The sequence below is a fragment of the Myotis daubentonii genome, chromosome 13, assembly GCF_963259705.1.
Source record: "Myotis daubentonii chromosome 13, mMyoDau2.1, whole genome shotgun sequence".
Classification (NCBI taxonomy): Eukaryota; Metazoa; Chordata; class Mammalia; order Chiroptera; family Vespertilionidae; genus Myotis; species Myotis daubentonii.
The window spans coordinates 62,884,274-62,900,444 of NC_081852.1; the positions used below are offsets into that span (position 1 = coordinate 62,884,274).

General features: G+C 62.1%; 1 protein-coding gene across 2 annotated transcripts in view; it reads right to left on the reverse strand.

The window, feature by feature from the left end:
- The window catches only part of LHPP (phospholysine phosphohistidine inorganic pyrophosphate phosphatase), a 34,359-nt gene extending 19,573 nt beyond the window's left edge, over positions 1 to 14,786 (reverse strand). The window contains exons 1-3 of one of the 2 annotated variants that reach the window (XM_059661776.1): positions 14,597 to 14,786; positions 3,458 to 3,645; positions 2,962 to 3,115 (exon numbers count right to left, since the gene is read on the reverse strand). In XM_059661776.1, coding sequence (XP_059517759.1) covers positions 2,962 to 3,115; positions 3,458 to 3,645; positions 14,597 to 14,721 — 467 coding nt within the window. In that variant the 5' untranslated portion in view covers positions 14,722 to 14,786. The remainder of the gene's footprint in view (positions 1 to 2,961; positions 3,116 to 3,457; positions 3,646 to 14,596) is intronic. The other variant, XM_059661775.1, reaches the window with a different exon arrangement.
- Positions 14,787 to 16,171: the final 1,385 nt, after the last annotated feature.

A 16,171-nucleotide genomic window follows, 5' to 3' on the forward strand; every position in this document is an offset into this window, starting at 1 on the left:
TGGCCCATGGTGGTCACCACGCCTGGCCAGCAGCCCTCGGTCAGAATGGCCCCGCTGCCAGCTTTGTGGGGACTCGGCCACGGTGACTGATGGGGGACCCGAGGGGCAGATGGGCCCAGCTGCTGACACAGAGAAAGACAGGGGACCTGGGAAAGGACAGCAGGGCCACAGAGCATGCGGCGAGCCCCTAATTGCTAATCATTAACCCTAATTGCTGCCTGAAGGAGAAAACCCAGCCAGCTCCCGGCCGCGTGTCCCGTGAGCCAGAGGTCAGGAGGCGTGCAGGGTCCGTGGGCGTCAGAAGCTCGGGGACCGAGATGGCTGGGCTCTCGGGGAGCCCCTCACCAGCTCCCCTTCCCCTTCCCAACGCTCCTCAAAATTGAGAGACATTAAACTGTGTGTGCGCACAGGGGCAAGAGCGGGGAGGCATGCTGGCCTTGGCGTTCAAAGCCTCTCCACTTCCTCCTAACTGTGGGACTTTGGGTTGCTTAAGCCCTCTGGGCCTCAGTTTCCTAATCTGTAAAATGGGCCAAACCCTGGCTGGTCGGCTCAGTGGTTAGAGTGTTGCCTGGAGGATCACAGATTCAATTCCCAGCCAAGGGCACGTACCTCGTTCCTCGATTGCAGGGTCCAACCCTGGCCCCCGTCGGGGCATGTGTGGGAGGCAGCCAATCAGTGTGTCTCTCTCACATCAGTGTTTCTCTCCTCCCGCTCCTCCCTCCCTTCCACTCTCTCTAAAAATCAATGGGAAAAATATCCTCGGGTGAAGATAAAAATAATAACAATAATATAATAACTATTGAATGTAAACTGTCGTTAAAAGATAAAATTTAAATAAAAACCTTGTCTTTCTTACGTGAATTTTTAGAGTCTAAAGAAAAAACTGACTTCCAAAATCCAACTTGGAAACCTTAACGTTTCCTTTTTAACGGAACCTGGTGCTTTGATCGCTCTCAGGGCTTTTCCTCATTTCTCATTCATTCAGGAAAGCACGAAGGCGTCTTGCAGGCCATCTGTTAGCTACTAGCATTTTTAGAGAGACAGTCAGTACAAGTACCTAACCTAACTTTTAAAAAATATAAAAGCCCAGGCCCTGGCCCGTTTGGCTCAGTGGTTGAGCATCAACCTATAAACCAGGAGGTCACGGTTTGATTCCCGGTCAGGGCACAGGCCCGGGTTTCAGGTTCGATCCCCAGTGTGGGGCGTGCAGGAGGCAGTCGATCCATGATTCTCTTTCATCACTGATGCTTCTCTCTCTCTCTCTCTCTCCCTCTCCCTTCCTGTCTGACATCCGTAAAAATATATATTAATACGTATATATGTACAGATGTGTGTGTGTGTGTGTGTGTGTGTGTGCGCGCGCGCGTGCGTGCGCATGCGCCTAGGTTAGTCCCCAGACACAAGAGACTGGAAGCATTTATCTTGTGCTCCTGGCGAATACAGACCCCGCAGGCCAGGCTGGTCGGAGCGGGCAGCGCAGAGGTCACCGGGGGCTGGGCAGGCGGGGGAAGCGGGAGGCGCGGCCGGAGAGGCCTCTCGCTCTGCCTCTGCCCTTCCCCTCAGTCGGCACGGCCTCCCTGCACAGCGATCGCTTGACCTTTCCCGCCAGAGCCATGAACCTCCCACCGTCTGCGCGTCGACAGCCTAACGTCCCGCCGGCCGCGTGACAGGAATTACAGAGGCAGTTCCCGCTCCCGGTCCAAGCAGACGCCCCTGCAAATCACCCGTGTCCAGAGCAGGGCGCTCGGCCCCGCGCGGCCACCCCTGCGTCCGGGGGAGGGGGGGGGACGGCTCTCCCCATCCGTGACCCACTCCACGTGACAGCAGCCTTCGGGGGCCCTGGGCTGTCCCGGGACGCGGACATGGGCCTGAAGCTGTGGGTTCCTTCTCTCGTTTCTGAGCAGCGAACCCCTCACGCCAGTCAGACCCCGTCAGCGAGAGACCCCATCCCCGCTCGTCTGTAAAACCAGCCGCTCGGGGCCGCCACGGAATCGCAGGCCAACGCCACGGACTCCACGGCTCTCCCTGTGTCAGCAACATGCCTGCTTTGCCTACTGCCCGTGACCTGGAATCACTTAATGACTAGAGACAAGCCGGCCGGCGTGGCTCAGCAGTTGAGCGTCGACCTATGAACCAGGAGGTCACGGTTCGATTCCCAGTCAGGCACATGCTGGGGATGCGGGCTCGACCCCCGGTGTGGGGCCTGCAGGAGGCAGCGGATCCATGATCCTCTCTCATCATTGATGTTTCTCTCTCCCTCTCCCTTCCCCTCTGAAATCAATATATATATATATATATATATATATATATATATATATATATGCATAATATGCACTGGGCCTCTAGTGTGTGTATATATATATTAGAGGCAAATAAAAATGTTAACACAAACAAGTTACAACAGAATTTCTTAACTACATGTTCTCTAGTGATGAGTCAGGACATTAGGGAGGCCTAGGACCCCACCCGGGCCGTCAATGAGCTAAGCAGGCCAGGTTCTGTGGTTCGCAGTGACCTGAATTGCAGGAGGTTGCAGGGTTACAAAAGGAAAGAAGGAAGAAATGAAGAGAAAAAGCAAGAAAACGGAGGGAGGGACCTGGCTGGTGGCTCAGTGGTTAGAGCGTCGGCCCAAGGGTCTTGGGTTCGATTCCCAATCAAGGGAATACTTGTGTTGCGGGTTCAAACCCCAGCCTGGTCGGGGTCCGTGTGGGGGGCAACCAATCAATGTGCCTCTCTCGCGTCAATGTTTCTCTCTCTCTCTCCCCCCACCCCCTCCCTTCCGCTCTCTCTAAAAATCAACGGAAAAAAATATCCTCACTCCTCGGCTGAAGATTAAAGAAAAGAAAAAGAAGAGGGAGGGAGAGAGAAGGCCGTCGCCTGCGCCCACCGGGCCCGCGTTCCTGCCTCCTTCTCCCCGTGGCTCTGTGAGCCGGACCCAGAGCGAGTCTCACGCCGACTTACCCCTTCCCCAGGGAGATGAGCACGGGGTCCGCCAGCCCCATGAGCACCTGGAAGGCCCTGTTCATGTTCCGGTAGGAAAAGTGTTCTCCCGCGTCCGCAATGACCACACAGTTTGGGTTGGACGTGTCGATCTGATCGAATTCCGAGCGGACTTCTGGAAAGAAAGAGGGAGGGATACAGTTCAGTGCCACCCCCTGCCCCTCCCTGTGCTGGGGCAGGTGCCACCCCGTGCCCCTCCCTGTGCTGGGGCAGGTGCCACCCCGTGCCCCTCCCTGTGCTGGGGCAGGTGCCACCCCGTGCCCCTCCCTGTGCTGGGGCAGGTGCCACCCCGTGCCCCTCCCTGTGCTGGGGCAGGTGCCACCCCGTGCCCCTCCCTGTGCTGGGGCAGGTGCCACCCCGTGCCCCTCCCTGTGCTGGGGCCCAGGGGAGAGGGATGCCGACCCAGCCCCACCCTGGATGGGGCGCCCGCACCCCCGGCCGGCACCCGCAGGCCTACCGTCGTGGACCAGCAGGTGTGGCCGGAGGCCTCGCTCCTGGAGGAGGCGGCAGGCGGCGGGGGGCGGGGCGGTCACCTCGGCCTCGGAGACATCAAAGCCCAGGCGGCGCAGCTCGCCCACCAGGCGCCCGCGGGACTTCTGCGACTCGTTGGTGCAGAACCTCACCTTCAGCCCCGAGCGCTTCAGCCTGGGGGGGGCGGAGGGTGCTGTTACCGGGCAGGCGGCCTCCCGGGAGCGGCCCGACGCCAGCAAGTGGGACGGCCAGGGCAGGCTGCTCCTGGGGCCCCGAGGGGCCTCGACGGACCCCAGGGCTCAGGCTGGTGATTCCGAGGGGAGCAGACCCTTCCCGGGGGACCGGACCTCCCCCCACATCCCTCCTCTCATCCTGAGGGGCGCTCCTGAGGCTCCCCAAGGTCCCACCTGCCCTGCCCACGCCTCCCTCTCCTCCTGGGACACCTCTCTGTGCCCGAGACACATCCCTGCCACCTGCCTCCACACGCTGCCTCTCCACACCCCTCCCGCCTCGGAGACCCACCGACACCTCCCCCACCCCCACCCCACCCGGCCCAGCTGGAGGTCAGTTCATTTTTTTAAATATATTTTTATTGATCTCAGAGAGGAAGGGAGAGGGAGAGAGAGAGAAACATCAATGATGAGAGAGAATCATGGATCGGCTGCCTCCTGCACGCCCCACACTGGGGATGGAGCCCACACCCCGGGCCTGTGCCCTGACCGGGCATCAAACCCGGGACCTCCTAGGTCACAGGCTGACGCCCAACCCCTGAGCCACGCGGCCGGGCTGGAGGTCACTGCTGGTCGTGGCCGGCAGCCCCTGTGCCTCCCCAACACCTGGCACTCGCCCTGCGCATCTGAACTGCAGACGCCACGTGGACTCTGGATCCGTTTCCCCAAAAGGGCGGGGGCCCGGGACCGAGCGGAGGCCCTTGCTGAGGGGCCGGCTGAGGTGTCCCTGGTTGTCACCCAGGTGCTCTGGGGCGTCAGGAAGGGTCTGCTCAGGCCTCAGCACCGGCCTCCCGCGGAGCTGGCGCACAGCGGCCTGGCGTTGGCTGAGCGACTGGCTGATGCCAAGTCCCAATGACAGCCAGTGGGACCTCCCGGCCACCCTGCCCACACTGTTGCCTCCCCGAGCCACTCTGCTCTGGGGGCACAGAGGGGCCTCCGCGTGAAGGCACGCCTGCCACGGTTCCAGGCCACGCGGGCCTCCGCGTGAAGGCACACCTGCCACGGTCCCGGGCCACGTGGGCCTCAGCGTGAAGGCACGCCTGCCACGGTCCCGGGCCACGTGGGCCTCAGCGTGAAGACACATTGCCGTGGTCCCGGGCCACGCAAGCCTCAGGCGAAGACACACCCTGGCACGGTTCCGGGCCACGTGGGCCACGGGCTCTGCGGCTGACACACGAGATTTGGGAGGAAATCACAGAGCTGCTGACTAGAGCGCGGACGCAGGCTGGGCGCGGACAGGGCCTTCATCAACGGCCCGTGATTCAGCCCGTTCTTGCTATTTGTCTTTCCTAATCATAGGGCTATGGATGGCCCGTCATGCGCGCGGTTAATTGCCCTTCATAAAGACAGCTTTTGTGTTTTTAATTAGGCAGTTAATTATTGTAACTAATAGCATCACCTTGTACCTCACAGACAGGGCCTCACTGATTGGCGCCCGGAAAGTGTGATTCACACCCAAGTTAATGGAGCCGTTGAGGGGAGGAGAGGGGGTGCCGGGGGACTAATTATTGCTGATGAGTTACGATGCGACCTTCTCAGAACAGTGAGCATCGTGTGACTGAGGTGACAGAGCCGCACATCTGCTCCCAACGCAACTTCAGGAGCCAGCAAGACGACAAGATGACAGAACCCACGTCGGGACACTACAGCCTCTGGTCCCTTCGAAATACCAACCTGTGTCCACCCAAAACCTCTGCTCTAAAGCCCGAGGAACAGCCGGCCGGCGGGGCTCAGTGGTTGAGCATCGAGCTATGAACCCGGAGGTCAGGGTTCGATTCCCAGTCAGGGTTCGATTCCTAGTCAGGGCACAGGCCCGGGTTGTGGGCTCCATCCCCAGTGTGGGGCGTGCAGGAGGCAGCCGATCCGTGACTATCATTAATGTCTCTCTCCTGCTCTCCCTCTCCCTTCCTCTCTGAAATTAAAGAGGAGAAGGAGAAGAGGAAGGAGGAGGAGGAGGAGAAGGTGGTGCCTACAAGCCAGGAAGAGAACTCCCACCGGAAACCACCTGCCAGCACCTTGATCTTGGACGTCCCGCCCTCCGGACTCCGGGGAAACGGAATTCTGTTGCTTACGCCCCGTCTGCGGTGTTCGGTGTTCGGTGTTCGGCTACGGCGCCCAACCCGAGAACCAGCCCCTCAGCCCCGGCGGGTCCGCTGCCCCAGGGCGCACGCTGGCCTGGGAGGCCTGGACGTGAGAATCGGGGAGGTCAGGAAAGCCCGCGCCGGGCCAGCGAGGGCCCCCAGGGGAGTGACTCCAAGGGATTTCAGCACCAGGGACAGGCGAGCTCTGGGATAGGCCAGGTTATCACCCCTCCCCATCGCCCCAAACCTGGGGGACACGGGGCCTCCTGCAGGGCCCGCTGAGGCCTCGCCGCTGCCCCTCAGGAGCCCGTGGACGCGCCCCGACTCCTGCGGCCGCACCGCATCTGTGAACTGACCTTTACCTCGTCCTGGCGGGCAGGGACACACTCTGAGCGACAACGTCGTCGCCTGTGCAATTACGTGCATCACAGAGCGGGTCCCTTGCAAATCACCCCGGGCCTCGCCCATCTGCTGGCTGTCAGCATCTGCCGGGCGCTCACCCGGAAACGATGGAGCCTCTGGTTAGCGTGGGGCGCAGGAGAGGCCGGCGGCCACCGGGCTCCTGGCTGACCTTGGCGTGGCTGCTGCCCTCTCCGCTCGCCACCGGGGCCCCGACCAGGCCCTCCCTCGGCGCCTACGGGATCTGTCACCCGCTGACCCAGAGGCCCTCTCCTCACCGAGGCTGCCTTCACGCCCCCAGGGCTGAGTCCCACTCATCGTGCAGGGCCTGGTTCACGTGCCCCTTCCTCCAGGAAGGCCCCCGACCCCACCCTGCCTGGGCAGAGCCATGGTCCTCTGCGCGGCTCTCAGCCCTAGTGCTGCGCTTGGCATCAGCAGCACCTGGTCCTTCCTCTGCCCCCCACCGCTCAGGGCTCCCTCCGTGTTTCCTGAAGCACCGCCCATCCCGGTGCCCGGGCACAGGCGCTGGGTGAGCATCAGAGCCAGGACCGCCCCTAGGCAGCCCTCGCCCACCAGCCAGTCAGTTCTCCAATGTGCACGCCACCCTGGCATCGCCACAGAGGCCAAAGGAGGCTCCCGCCAGGGGGTCGGGGCTGCAGGGATGGATACGAGGGGCTGCCAAGTGAGCGGTCCAGGGGCCCCTCAGGGGCAGGGCCACAGCGGGCTCAGAGCGCAGCTCACAGGTGGGAAGTGCTCCCTGGGCCACAGGGAAGCTCGCGTTTCGAGGGCCCACAGGGCCTGAGGCTGCCGGGGAGCGCCTGCCCTTTCCTGCATCCGTGTGGCCTGGATGCCCCAGACCCCCCCCTCCCCCCCAATGCATCGGGCACGGTAGCCAGCACCCAGCACGGCAATGCTTTACTGCGAGAGAGACGCTCCGAACTGATTCAAATTCCAGAGGAGAGGGGCCCACGAGAAAATCCGAGAACCTCCCGGGCACCCAAGGAACCTGGGGAAGGAGCCCCACGCTCTCGGCCAACCCCACACTGCGCCCCCGACTGCCCCGGCACCCCCACTGCCCCGGCTCCCCACTGCCCCGGCACCCCCACTGCCCCGGCACCCCCCACTGCCCCGGCTCCCCCACTGCCCCAGCTCCGTCTCTAGGCCTCCCTGGCGCAAGGTTTCCCCGTGACGGCTCCAGCCAGGGGATGGAGGGTGGGCCTGGGCACTGGGGGCTGCAGATGGGAACAGATGCACCAGGGAGACGCTCCACTGCGGAGCGGGAGGCCAGGTGGTGGGTGGCGACAGGAGGCACTTCAGAGTGATGCCCTGGGCTGCATCTGAGCTCCGCCACTTGCTGGCTATGGAGCCTCCACAAGCTATATCTTCTCTGGGGCTCAGTTTGCTCATCTGTAAAATGGGCATGATAATAGCACCTACTTCACGTTGTGAGGATCCAGGGAGGCCTGCAGGGGCCTGGCCCACAGGAGGTGCCCACTGAGTATTGAGAACATCTGCCCGTGGGCAGGGGGCAGGGAGGAGTCCACTCTCCCCGCCCGAACCTCTCACGGTGGGTGGGAGCGCTTGCCCACCTCACCCCAGGCAGCCACCCCACTGCCAAGGGGGCGGGGCAGAGGGTCTGGGAGACCAGGCCCCCACCTCCCACCCAGGAAAAGAGACCCCGCAGGATGGTGGAGGGAGAGGCCTCGGCTGCGTGGGTTCCTGGGCGGAGGGGCGAGCCCCAGCTGGCAGGTCAAACTTGAGGCGACAAATAAGAACAGCGTCCAGAGGGGAGGTGGCTTCTCGCCCTCACGGGGAGGTGCTCTGCCGGCTTTGTTGTTGTTGTTGTTGTTGCTTTAATATGTCTTTATTGATGTCAGAGAGGAAGGGAGAGGGAGACAGAGATAGAAGCATCAATGATGAGAGAATCATGGGCCGGCTGCCTCCTGCAGACCTTCTACTGGGGATCAAGCCTGCACCCCGGACCTGTGCCCTGACCGGGACTGGAGCCCATGGTCAGACAAGGCTGGATTTGCACTAGAAAAATACCGTCATCCACGCACACAGGGACACCCACACACAGGGATACCCATGTAGATTCCAGAGGGTCCGGCCCAGCTCCAGGCAGCAGCTCAGGGCCAGGGGGCCCAGGCTTTAACGCCCCGGGACTGGGGTTGGCACCTTGCACATGCCCTGGGCTGGGCACCGTGGGCTGGGCTCCTGGAGTCCTTGAGTCTCAGCCATGACATGTGGTCACGGCAGCACCTGGCCCCCCCGCTGGCGGCTCTCCAGGGCTGGGCACTGCAGACACACGTGGGCCCGCCCTCCCTGGCGTCACTGTGGGACCCTGGATGCCAGGGTCTCTGCTGAACCAGCTGTGCCTCCCCTTTCCCTGCAGGCGCCGCCCCCTCCAGCTGGCACGGTGGGCAGAGTGTGGGCAGAGTCCAGAGTCTGGACAGAGAGAGGAGGGAACAGGAGGTGGTGAGAACACGGCGGAGCCCTGGCCGGCCAGCCAGTGACCTCGGGGCAGTGATGAGGTCACACAGACACAGGCAGGCCCAGGGCCAGGGCCTCAGGGAACACGTGGCTCACCTCCCCGGCCGTGGCCGCCCCCGCGCCTCCGCCCTCAGTGCTCCCGCGCTGACCGGCCCGTGCTGCCCTGCGAGCCTGGGAGGCAGGTCAGAGAGACCCGCTGAGCCCGCAAACCTCAACGTATGTTTATTCACAAGCACAAGTCGGAATCCCGGGCAGGGAGCGTGGACGCCTCAGGAGGCCTTGCTAGATGCAGAACCCAGGCCCGGGGTGACCCACCCTTCTCTAGGGGAGCAGCCCGCCCTGGGGAGGGCACCCACCCTCCTGCCTCCGGGGCGTCTCTGAGCCTCAGGTTCCTTCTTTTTTCCCCCCTTTTTTCCTCTCTTTTAAAAAAATACATTTTTATGGATTTCAGAGAGGAAGGGAGAGGAGGAGAGAGAGAGCAACATCAATGATGAGAGAGAATCATCGATCGGCTGCCTCTTGCAGGCCCCCTACTGGGGATCGAGCCCACAACCTGGGCCGGGGCCCTGACTGGGAATCAAACCGTGACCTCCTGGCTCACGGGTCCCTTCTCTGTGAGTGCGGCAGCCCCCTGCGCCGGCATGGAGCTCGGCTTTGCCATGATGGCTTCTCGACGCATCCCTAGGGGAGTGGGGTGTGAGGCTGTGGCAGCTGATCTGTGAGCTGCGTGAGTAACGGCCCCGAGGGCTGGCTTCGTCCCAGAGGCAGCAGCGTTGGGTAACCCTTCCCTGTGCCCCAGCCCCACCCTGGCTGCCCCCGGTGTCCACAGGGCGGCCCTCCCTGGCCACCGAGGTGGGGACTGAAAGGGCCTCCCCCCAAGGATGTCCCTGCGTCCCCCAGGCAGGTGGGCTCTTGCCATCACCCCACTCCAGAGGCAGGCAGGCCGCACCTCCTTTCTTTCTCTTCTTCGCTGTTGTTCACTTTATCTTTCTGAACAGAAGTGGTTTCACACACGATTCTACGGCTTCTTCACTTGCTAAGGCAACACTCGTGTCATAGGAACCAAAGTCAACAGCAAACGGAGAGACCTCATTCCTCACAGCCGCACACCCCATCCCCTCGTCGCCTCCCGAGGGACACGTGGCTGCCCCCCACCCCCCTCCACGCACACCCCTCAGCCGTAAACATCTGCACCAGGGGTGCTGTCTACTGCACCGGCTTCACTAGTGCATCCATCAACACGCCTTCAGCCTTTCACCGACTGGCCTCAGAACCAATGTCACCGATGTGAACAGCAAAATAACACCGCTCAGCCCGGCCGGCGGGGCTCAGGGGCTGAGCACTGACCTGTGAGGTCAGGGTTCGGTTCCCGGCCAGGGCCCAGGCCCAGGTTGGGGGCTGGATCCCCAGCAGGGGGTGTGCAGGAGGCAGCCTATTGATGTTTCTCTCTCATCGATGTTTCCATCTCTTCCTTCTCCCTCTCCCTTCCTCTCTCTCTAAAAATCAATAAAAACATATTTTAAAAAAATAACACTATTTAAACATTGCTCCTTTGTTTGTTTAATTTGGGGTTCCCACCCCGATTTCATTTGGGGACAAGAGTGTGAACCCCCTGGATTGGGATCTGCGGGGGACTCCGGGCTCCTGTGACCTGTGACCCTTGCGCATCAGGGCGGGGCAGTGAGGGGTGATGGGAGCCAGGGGACTCAGGAAAGGAGGGGCACCTCTTACTCCCTCTGCACTCGCAAGGAAATGGGGGGCCAGGCCTGGGAGGACCCACCGTGCCACCGCGAGGACATGCCTGAGACGGGAGCTGCGGGGATCTGGGAGTGGGATTCCGATATCCGCCTACGAGTGGGATGTTTACGGGGAGGAGCCACAGCAGTGAGATGAGAGCACAGCCTGGGGGTGAGCGGCCTGCCCCGGCCGCCCCTCCCATTGGCACTTCACCCCCACAGGAGCCGGCAGCGAGGGAGACAGAACAGGACATTCTCCCCAACGCCCCTTGTCCAAGGTCCAGGCTGAGTCAGGGAGGTGCCCGCTGCCTAAACAAACTCAGCCCAAGGCCCGCCCCTCCGAGAGCCTCAGGCCCCGCCGGCAGGTGCTGGGCCACGTGGTGGGGGGACGGATGGGGCAGGCGGGCGAGGCTGCTGGCCACCCACGGTCCCCAGCAGGGGTTCCTCCTGGGACCCGTGCCCCAAGGCTGATGGTGCCCATGTGGCCAGCACCCGGGGAGGTCGGGCCTGCGCCTGCACCTGCCAGGCTTCAGGCAGGGTCCCAGACCTGCTGGGAGGGGCCTGAGTTTACTGGGGTCCCCCGGCTTCGGGTGCACCCTGGGCTGTGAGAGGCCCCCCTTGGAAGGAGGGGCTGCGGTTGGGGTGGTGCCAGGGAATTGCTTTATGAGGCTGCCTGGGCCCAGCAGAGCCTCCACCTTCCGGCCGCGGGCAGGGCCAGCAGATGTGCTTTAGTGGCCGCGCCAGGAGGCAGGAAATGCCCGGGCCTTTCACATGCAGATGCCGGGGGTGCTTTGTGCCTCTGAATGGCTCTCCAATAAAGCGCCTGCTGGGGGGACCCAGGCCGGTTACAGATGTCCCAGGACCACGCCCCCCCTGCATCCCAGGGCAGAGAAATAACCATCCCCAGCAGCTCCAAGAAGGGACCACGCTGCCCGGGAATGACAAGGGGCAGAGTCACCGTGGCCTGGAAGCCTGGCCTCCCGTCCTCCCATCTGGGGCCCTGCTGGCCCAGAGCCGTCTTCAGACCCAGGCGTCACTGGATCTGCGAGGCCACGCCCCCTGACTCCCCATCCCCGGCCTCTCCCCCTAACACCAGCCTTTCTGGGTGCTCTTTACACTGGTCGCCCCACCGGGACAGGCAGCTTCGGGGGCAGGGACGCCCTGCCGTGCCCGCTGCGGTGTCTGTCGGATGCAGAGCCCTCAGTAGGCACTTGCTGGGTGTGGTTGGCAGGGAGAGCCGGGCTCTGCAGTCGGGCGGATGGGGGCGCATCCTGGCGGTTCCGAATCTCTGAACCTCGGCCCCGCTTTGGAAAGGGGTGGATACCCAGGTCGGGGCTGGCTGCGAGGGTGGGTGTGGGGTCCAGCACCTGCGTGGGACGGGCAGCCTCCCTCAGTCAACGGCGACTGCTGTATGGTCGACGCGGTTTTAAAGAACAGCGTTTATCCTCCCCATGGCTCTGTCCCCAAAAAGGTGGAACTTCTCAGGAAGTCAGAGGACAGCTGTCGCCACAGAAACCTAGGGAGAGGCTGGGGGTGCCCCTCCCCCTGGGGGTGCCCCGACCGAAGGTGCTATTTGGGAGCCTGTGGTCCGGTGCTGGGAGCTGGGGTGGAGGCGAGCTCTCCCCCACGACCCCCCCCCCCATCACACTTGTCCGAGGGCGGCACACTTGTCCCCCAGGCACTTCCTCCAGTTCCATGACTTCAAAGCCAGCCGCACACATCAAGGCCACGGAGCGGAGGTGCAAAGGGACCTGGGGGGGGGGGGGGAGCGGGGGCTGCAGAAACTTACACCAAGCGCCCAATGCCCAGCGCTATTCACCTCGCAAACGGCCTGTTCCAGAAAATTCCTGGTAGAGTCCTTTCTGGGCTCAGCCACCACGAAAGGAAATATCGTGGCCCCCCCATACCTGAAACATCCCAAGGAAAACCCCAAAGCCTCACTCCACCTCCCAGGCTGGGCTCCACCCAGGCCCAGGCGACCCACCAGCCTGTGGGGCGCCTGAGCCTGGGCACAACCAGCCAGGATGGGCCGCGTCCAGGGCCTCATCTTCACAGCTGGCGGGAGCTGGGTCAGGGGAGGGGGAAGGAATGTCGGGGGACCCGGGGGACACCACAGTGCAGAGTGGTCCGAGTTATGTGGGTTCTGGGGGACTCAGGGCTCTGTTCTTCTACATTGAAATGTATTTGAAGCTTAACTCCCACGCCACTCCATCTCAGTGAGAGTCCCTGCTCCCTCACCCAGGAGGCCCCTCGTCCCCTGCATGTCTGGTGGTGTCCCCTCCCTGCCAGCCCAGCCCAGCCCAGCCGCACTCTGCCACCCTCCTCAGCACCCTTTTCTTCCCGTCACTATGCCAACCTGGCGACTTGGTTACTCATTTGTGTCCAGGTTTACTGCCCACCCCCACTCCGGACATGAGCCCACGAGGCCCTGTCCGCCTGTCATGGCCCCGAGGTCCGGTCCCCCCAGCAGGCAGCTCAGTGCCCTCTGGCCCGTCCTCACAGGTGCCACCACCTCGTGCTCCTGCCTGTGGCAGGGCCAGCCTGAAGCTGACCCTGGGGAAGACGGAGACTAAGGCGGAGGCCATGCAGGCACGGACCTGGCCCTGAGGACCTGTGCCCGCTGGGCCCAGGGAGGCACCGAGGCCTGGGTTCTCTCCTGGGCACCACGTCTCCCTGTTTCGAGTTCCTGGCCTCTCAGACACCGCACCCGGGCCTTGCCATGCAGGACCATGTGGCCACTGTACGGACAGGTGAGGTGGGCTCTCTCAACCGCCATCTACAGATAGGCAAACTGAGTCCCAACCAAGTCAGGCTCCAGGCACAGGTCCCCCAGGGAGTGGCTATGGGAGGCCAAGTCCTGTGCAATTAGCCCTTCCCAGCTGCCCGTCAACATCATGGCAGCACTGGCCTGCGATGCCCTAGCAATGACAAAGCCCAGGTCCAGCGGTGCCACCCGTGGTCCCGGCATGTCCTCCACGCACTGTCCCCCTCCTACTGTCTAAACAGATGATCAAATACAGTCCAGCTGCCCAGCTGGTATGGCTCAGTGGTGGAGCATTGACTCTTTTTAAAAATACATAAAATTTGTATTGATTTCAGAGAGGAAGGGAGAGAGAGAGAGAGAGAGAGAGAAACATCAATGATAAGAATCATTGATTGGCTGCCTTCTGCATGCCCCACACTGGGGATCACAGTAGGAAGCTGAGCCTGCTACCCAGGCACGTGCCCTGACCGGGAATCAAACCGCGACCTCCTGGTTCATAGGTCAATCAACCCACTGAGCCACGCAGCTGGGGGAGCATGGACTTTTGAACCAGGTCAGGGTTCGATTCCTGGTCATGCCTGGGGTTTCGGGCTCGATCCCCGTAGGGGCATGCAGGAGACAGCGGATCCATGATTCTCTTTCATCATTGATGTTTCTCTCTCCCTCTCCCTTCCTCTCTCTGAAACCAATAAAAACATGTTTTTTAAAAAAACACAGTCCATGCCCTAACCGGTTTGGCTCAGTGGATAGAGCGTCGGCCTGCGGACTGAAGGGTCCCAGGTTCGATTCCGGTCAAGGGCATGTACCTTGGTTTCGGGCACATCCCCAGTGGGGGTGTGCAGAAGGCAGCTGATTGATGTTTCTCTCTCATCGATGTTTCTACCTCTTTATCCCTCTCCCTTCCTCTCTGTAAAAAATCAATAAAATATATTTTAAAAAAACACAAAAAACAAAAAGAAAAACACACTCCCACTGAATTACAATGCCAGTCACACGTAATTCAAAGTTTCCTGGTAACCACCTTAACAAAAGTCAAAAGAAACAGATGGGATTAATTTGATAGATTTTATTTAAACCTAATGTATGCAAATGATTATCATATCAACATGTAATCAATATGGGCTATCAGCCCAGCGTGGGTTTGACACTGACGGCTCATCTCTACAGACTGACCGCCCGCCCAGCGCTCAGCACCGCGAGGAGCGAGTGGCCGCCCCTGGACGGCGCAGCTCTAACCCCAGGGCCTGTCCGCGCCCCGGGGTGCCGGTCCGGATCCTCCCCAGGCGGGTGCTCCGGGCTCCGGGGAGGGGCGGGGCCAAGACAGCAGCCCCGCCCCGGCCCCGCCCCTCCAGGCCCCGCCCCCGGCAGCGCTCAGAGCGGCGGGAGGCCCGGCGCCCACGGCGGCCAGCGCGGCCCACTCACCTCGCCACCGCCTCCACGGAGCCGGCGATCGGCCTGCCGCCGCCCTCGCCGCTGTCGTACAGGACGCCCGAGATGTCGAGCAGCACCCCGCGCACGCCGGCCAGCCGCTCGCCCCACGCGGCCATCGCGCCCGCCGTGCCACTGGGACTGTGTGCCCCGCCCCGGGAGGGAGGCTGCGGCTGCGCTCGCCGCGCAGGGGCGCCTGGGAAGTGTAGTGACGCGGGGCGGGGCCGGGGGCGGGGCGGGGCGGGGCCGAAGGGGAAGGGGCGGGGCGGGCGCTGCCTTTGGACTTGGGGGTCACGGGCTCCCCAATGGGTGTCTTCTCCGCAAATCAGGGGATAAAAGTCAGACCACTTCCGATGCGCGCAAGGACACAGACACCTGTAAAGGCAGCAAAGTCAGGACGGGCGGTCCCAGAGCTTCTCTCTTCCTCTCCCTTCCACTCTCTCTAAAAAATCAGTGGAACAATACCCTCGGGTGAGGATTAACCAAAAAACTTAACAATGACAGCAACGAGGGTTACACTGGCGCGAGTGTGGCAGCCTTAGAGCAGTGGAGGGGGGACCATTGGCCACACAATCCCGCAAAAATGATGCAGCACTGAACGGGGGACCTGCCAGGAACATTGCGGCTCCTACACACGGACTGAACGCCTACCCGCTGGGCTCAGTGGGCTCTGGGGGTGCAGAAAGGTGTCAGGGGTGATCATTGCTCGGGCTCCAGAGTGGGCAGAGGACAAGGCGGACACCTTGGGATCACCACCAAACGAGCCAGTAGTCACAGCCACAGGATGGCTCTGGGGCCCTGGACGGTGGCAGTGGAGGATGGCTCTGAGCAGAGGGGCAGCCTGAAAGGATCTTGCAGGATGGCTGGGCCCTAGCGTCCGGCTAGGAGGGGGAGGGGGAGGAGGAGGAGGAGGAGGAAGAGGAGGAGGAGGAGAGGGAGAAGGTCACTTGTGCCGGTGGGGGTGAGCCTGAGCACAGGCCCCCTCTTCCGCCGGCTGTGTGGCACCCAGCAAATCGCTTTCTGCATCTAGGACTGTGGCGGACAGAACGGCCGCGGGCAGATGGTCACGTCCTAACCCCCAGAACCTGTGTGTTCGTTCCCTGACCTGGCGAACAGGACTTTGCGGGTGTGAGTAAGCTCGGGGTCTTGAAATGGGGGGATGAGCATGTGCAACCTGTGGAGTCTTTCAGATCTTGCTTCTCGGCCACTGCGTGTGCCCGCGCCAGGGGGGAAGGCCCCTGCGTGTGGCGTTCGCCTGGAGCAGGAACGAGAACGCGACTGAACGGGCTCTGCTCTCTCGCTTCCTGGTTCAGAACTTGGTTTGGCCACTTCCTGGCCGCAGGGTCACCAGACAGTCACCCCAGGTCCGCTTTGTCAACTGCAAACGGGTGACAGTAACAGGGCCTGCTTGTGGCATCGTGCGGAGGGTTAAATAACCCAAATGCGAAAAGCCTGGCGCGGAGTCCAGAGGACCCGGGAACAAAGCTGGTATCGTCCACACGGTCACCACCAGGAGCGGCTGACACGTGTTCCACCTGCCAGTGTAACCCTCCTTGCTTTCCTTGTTAA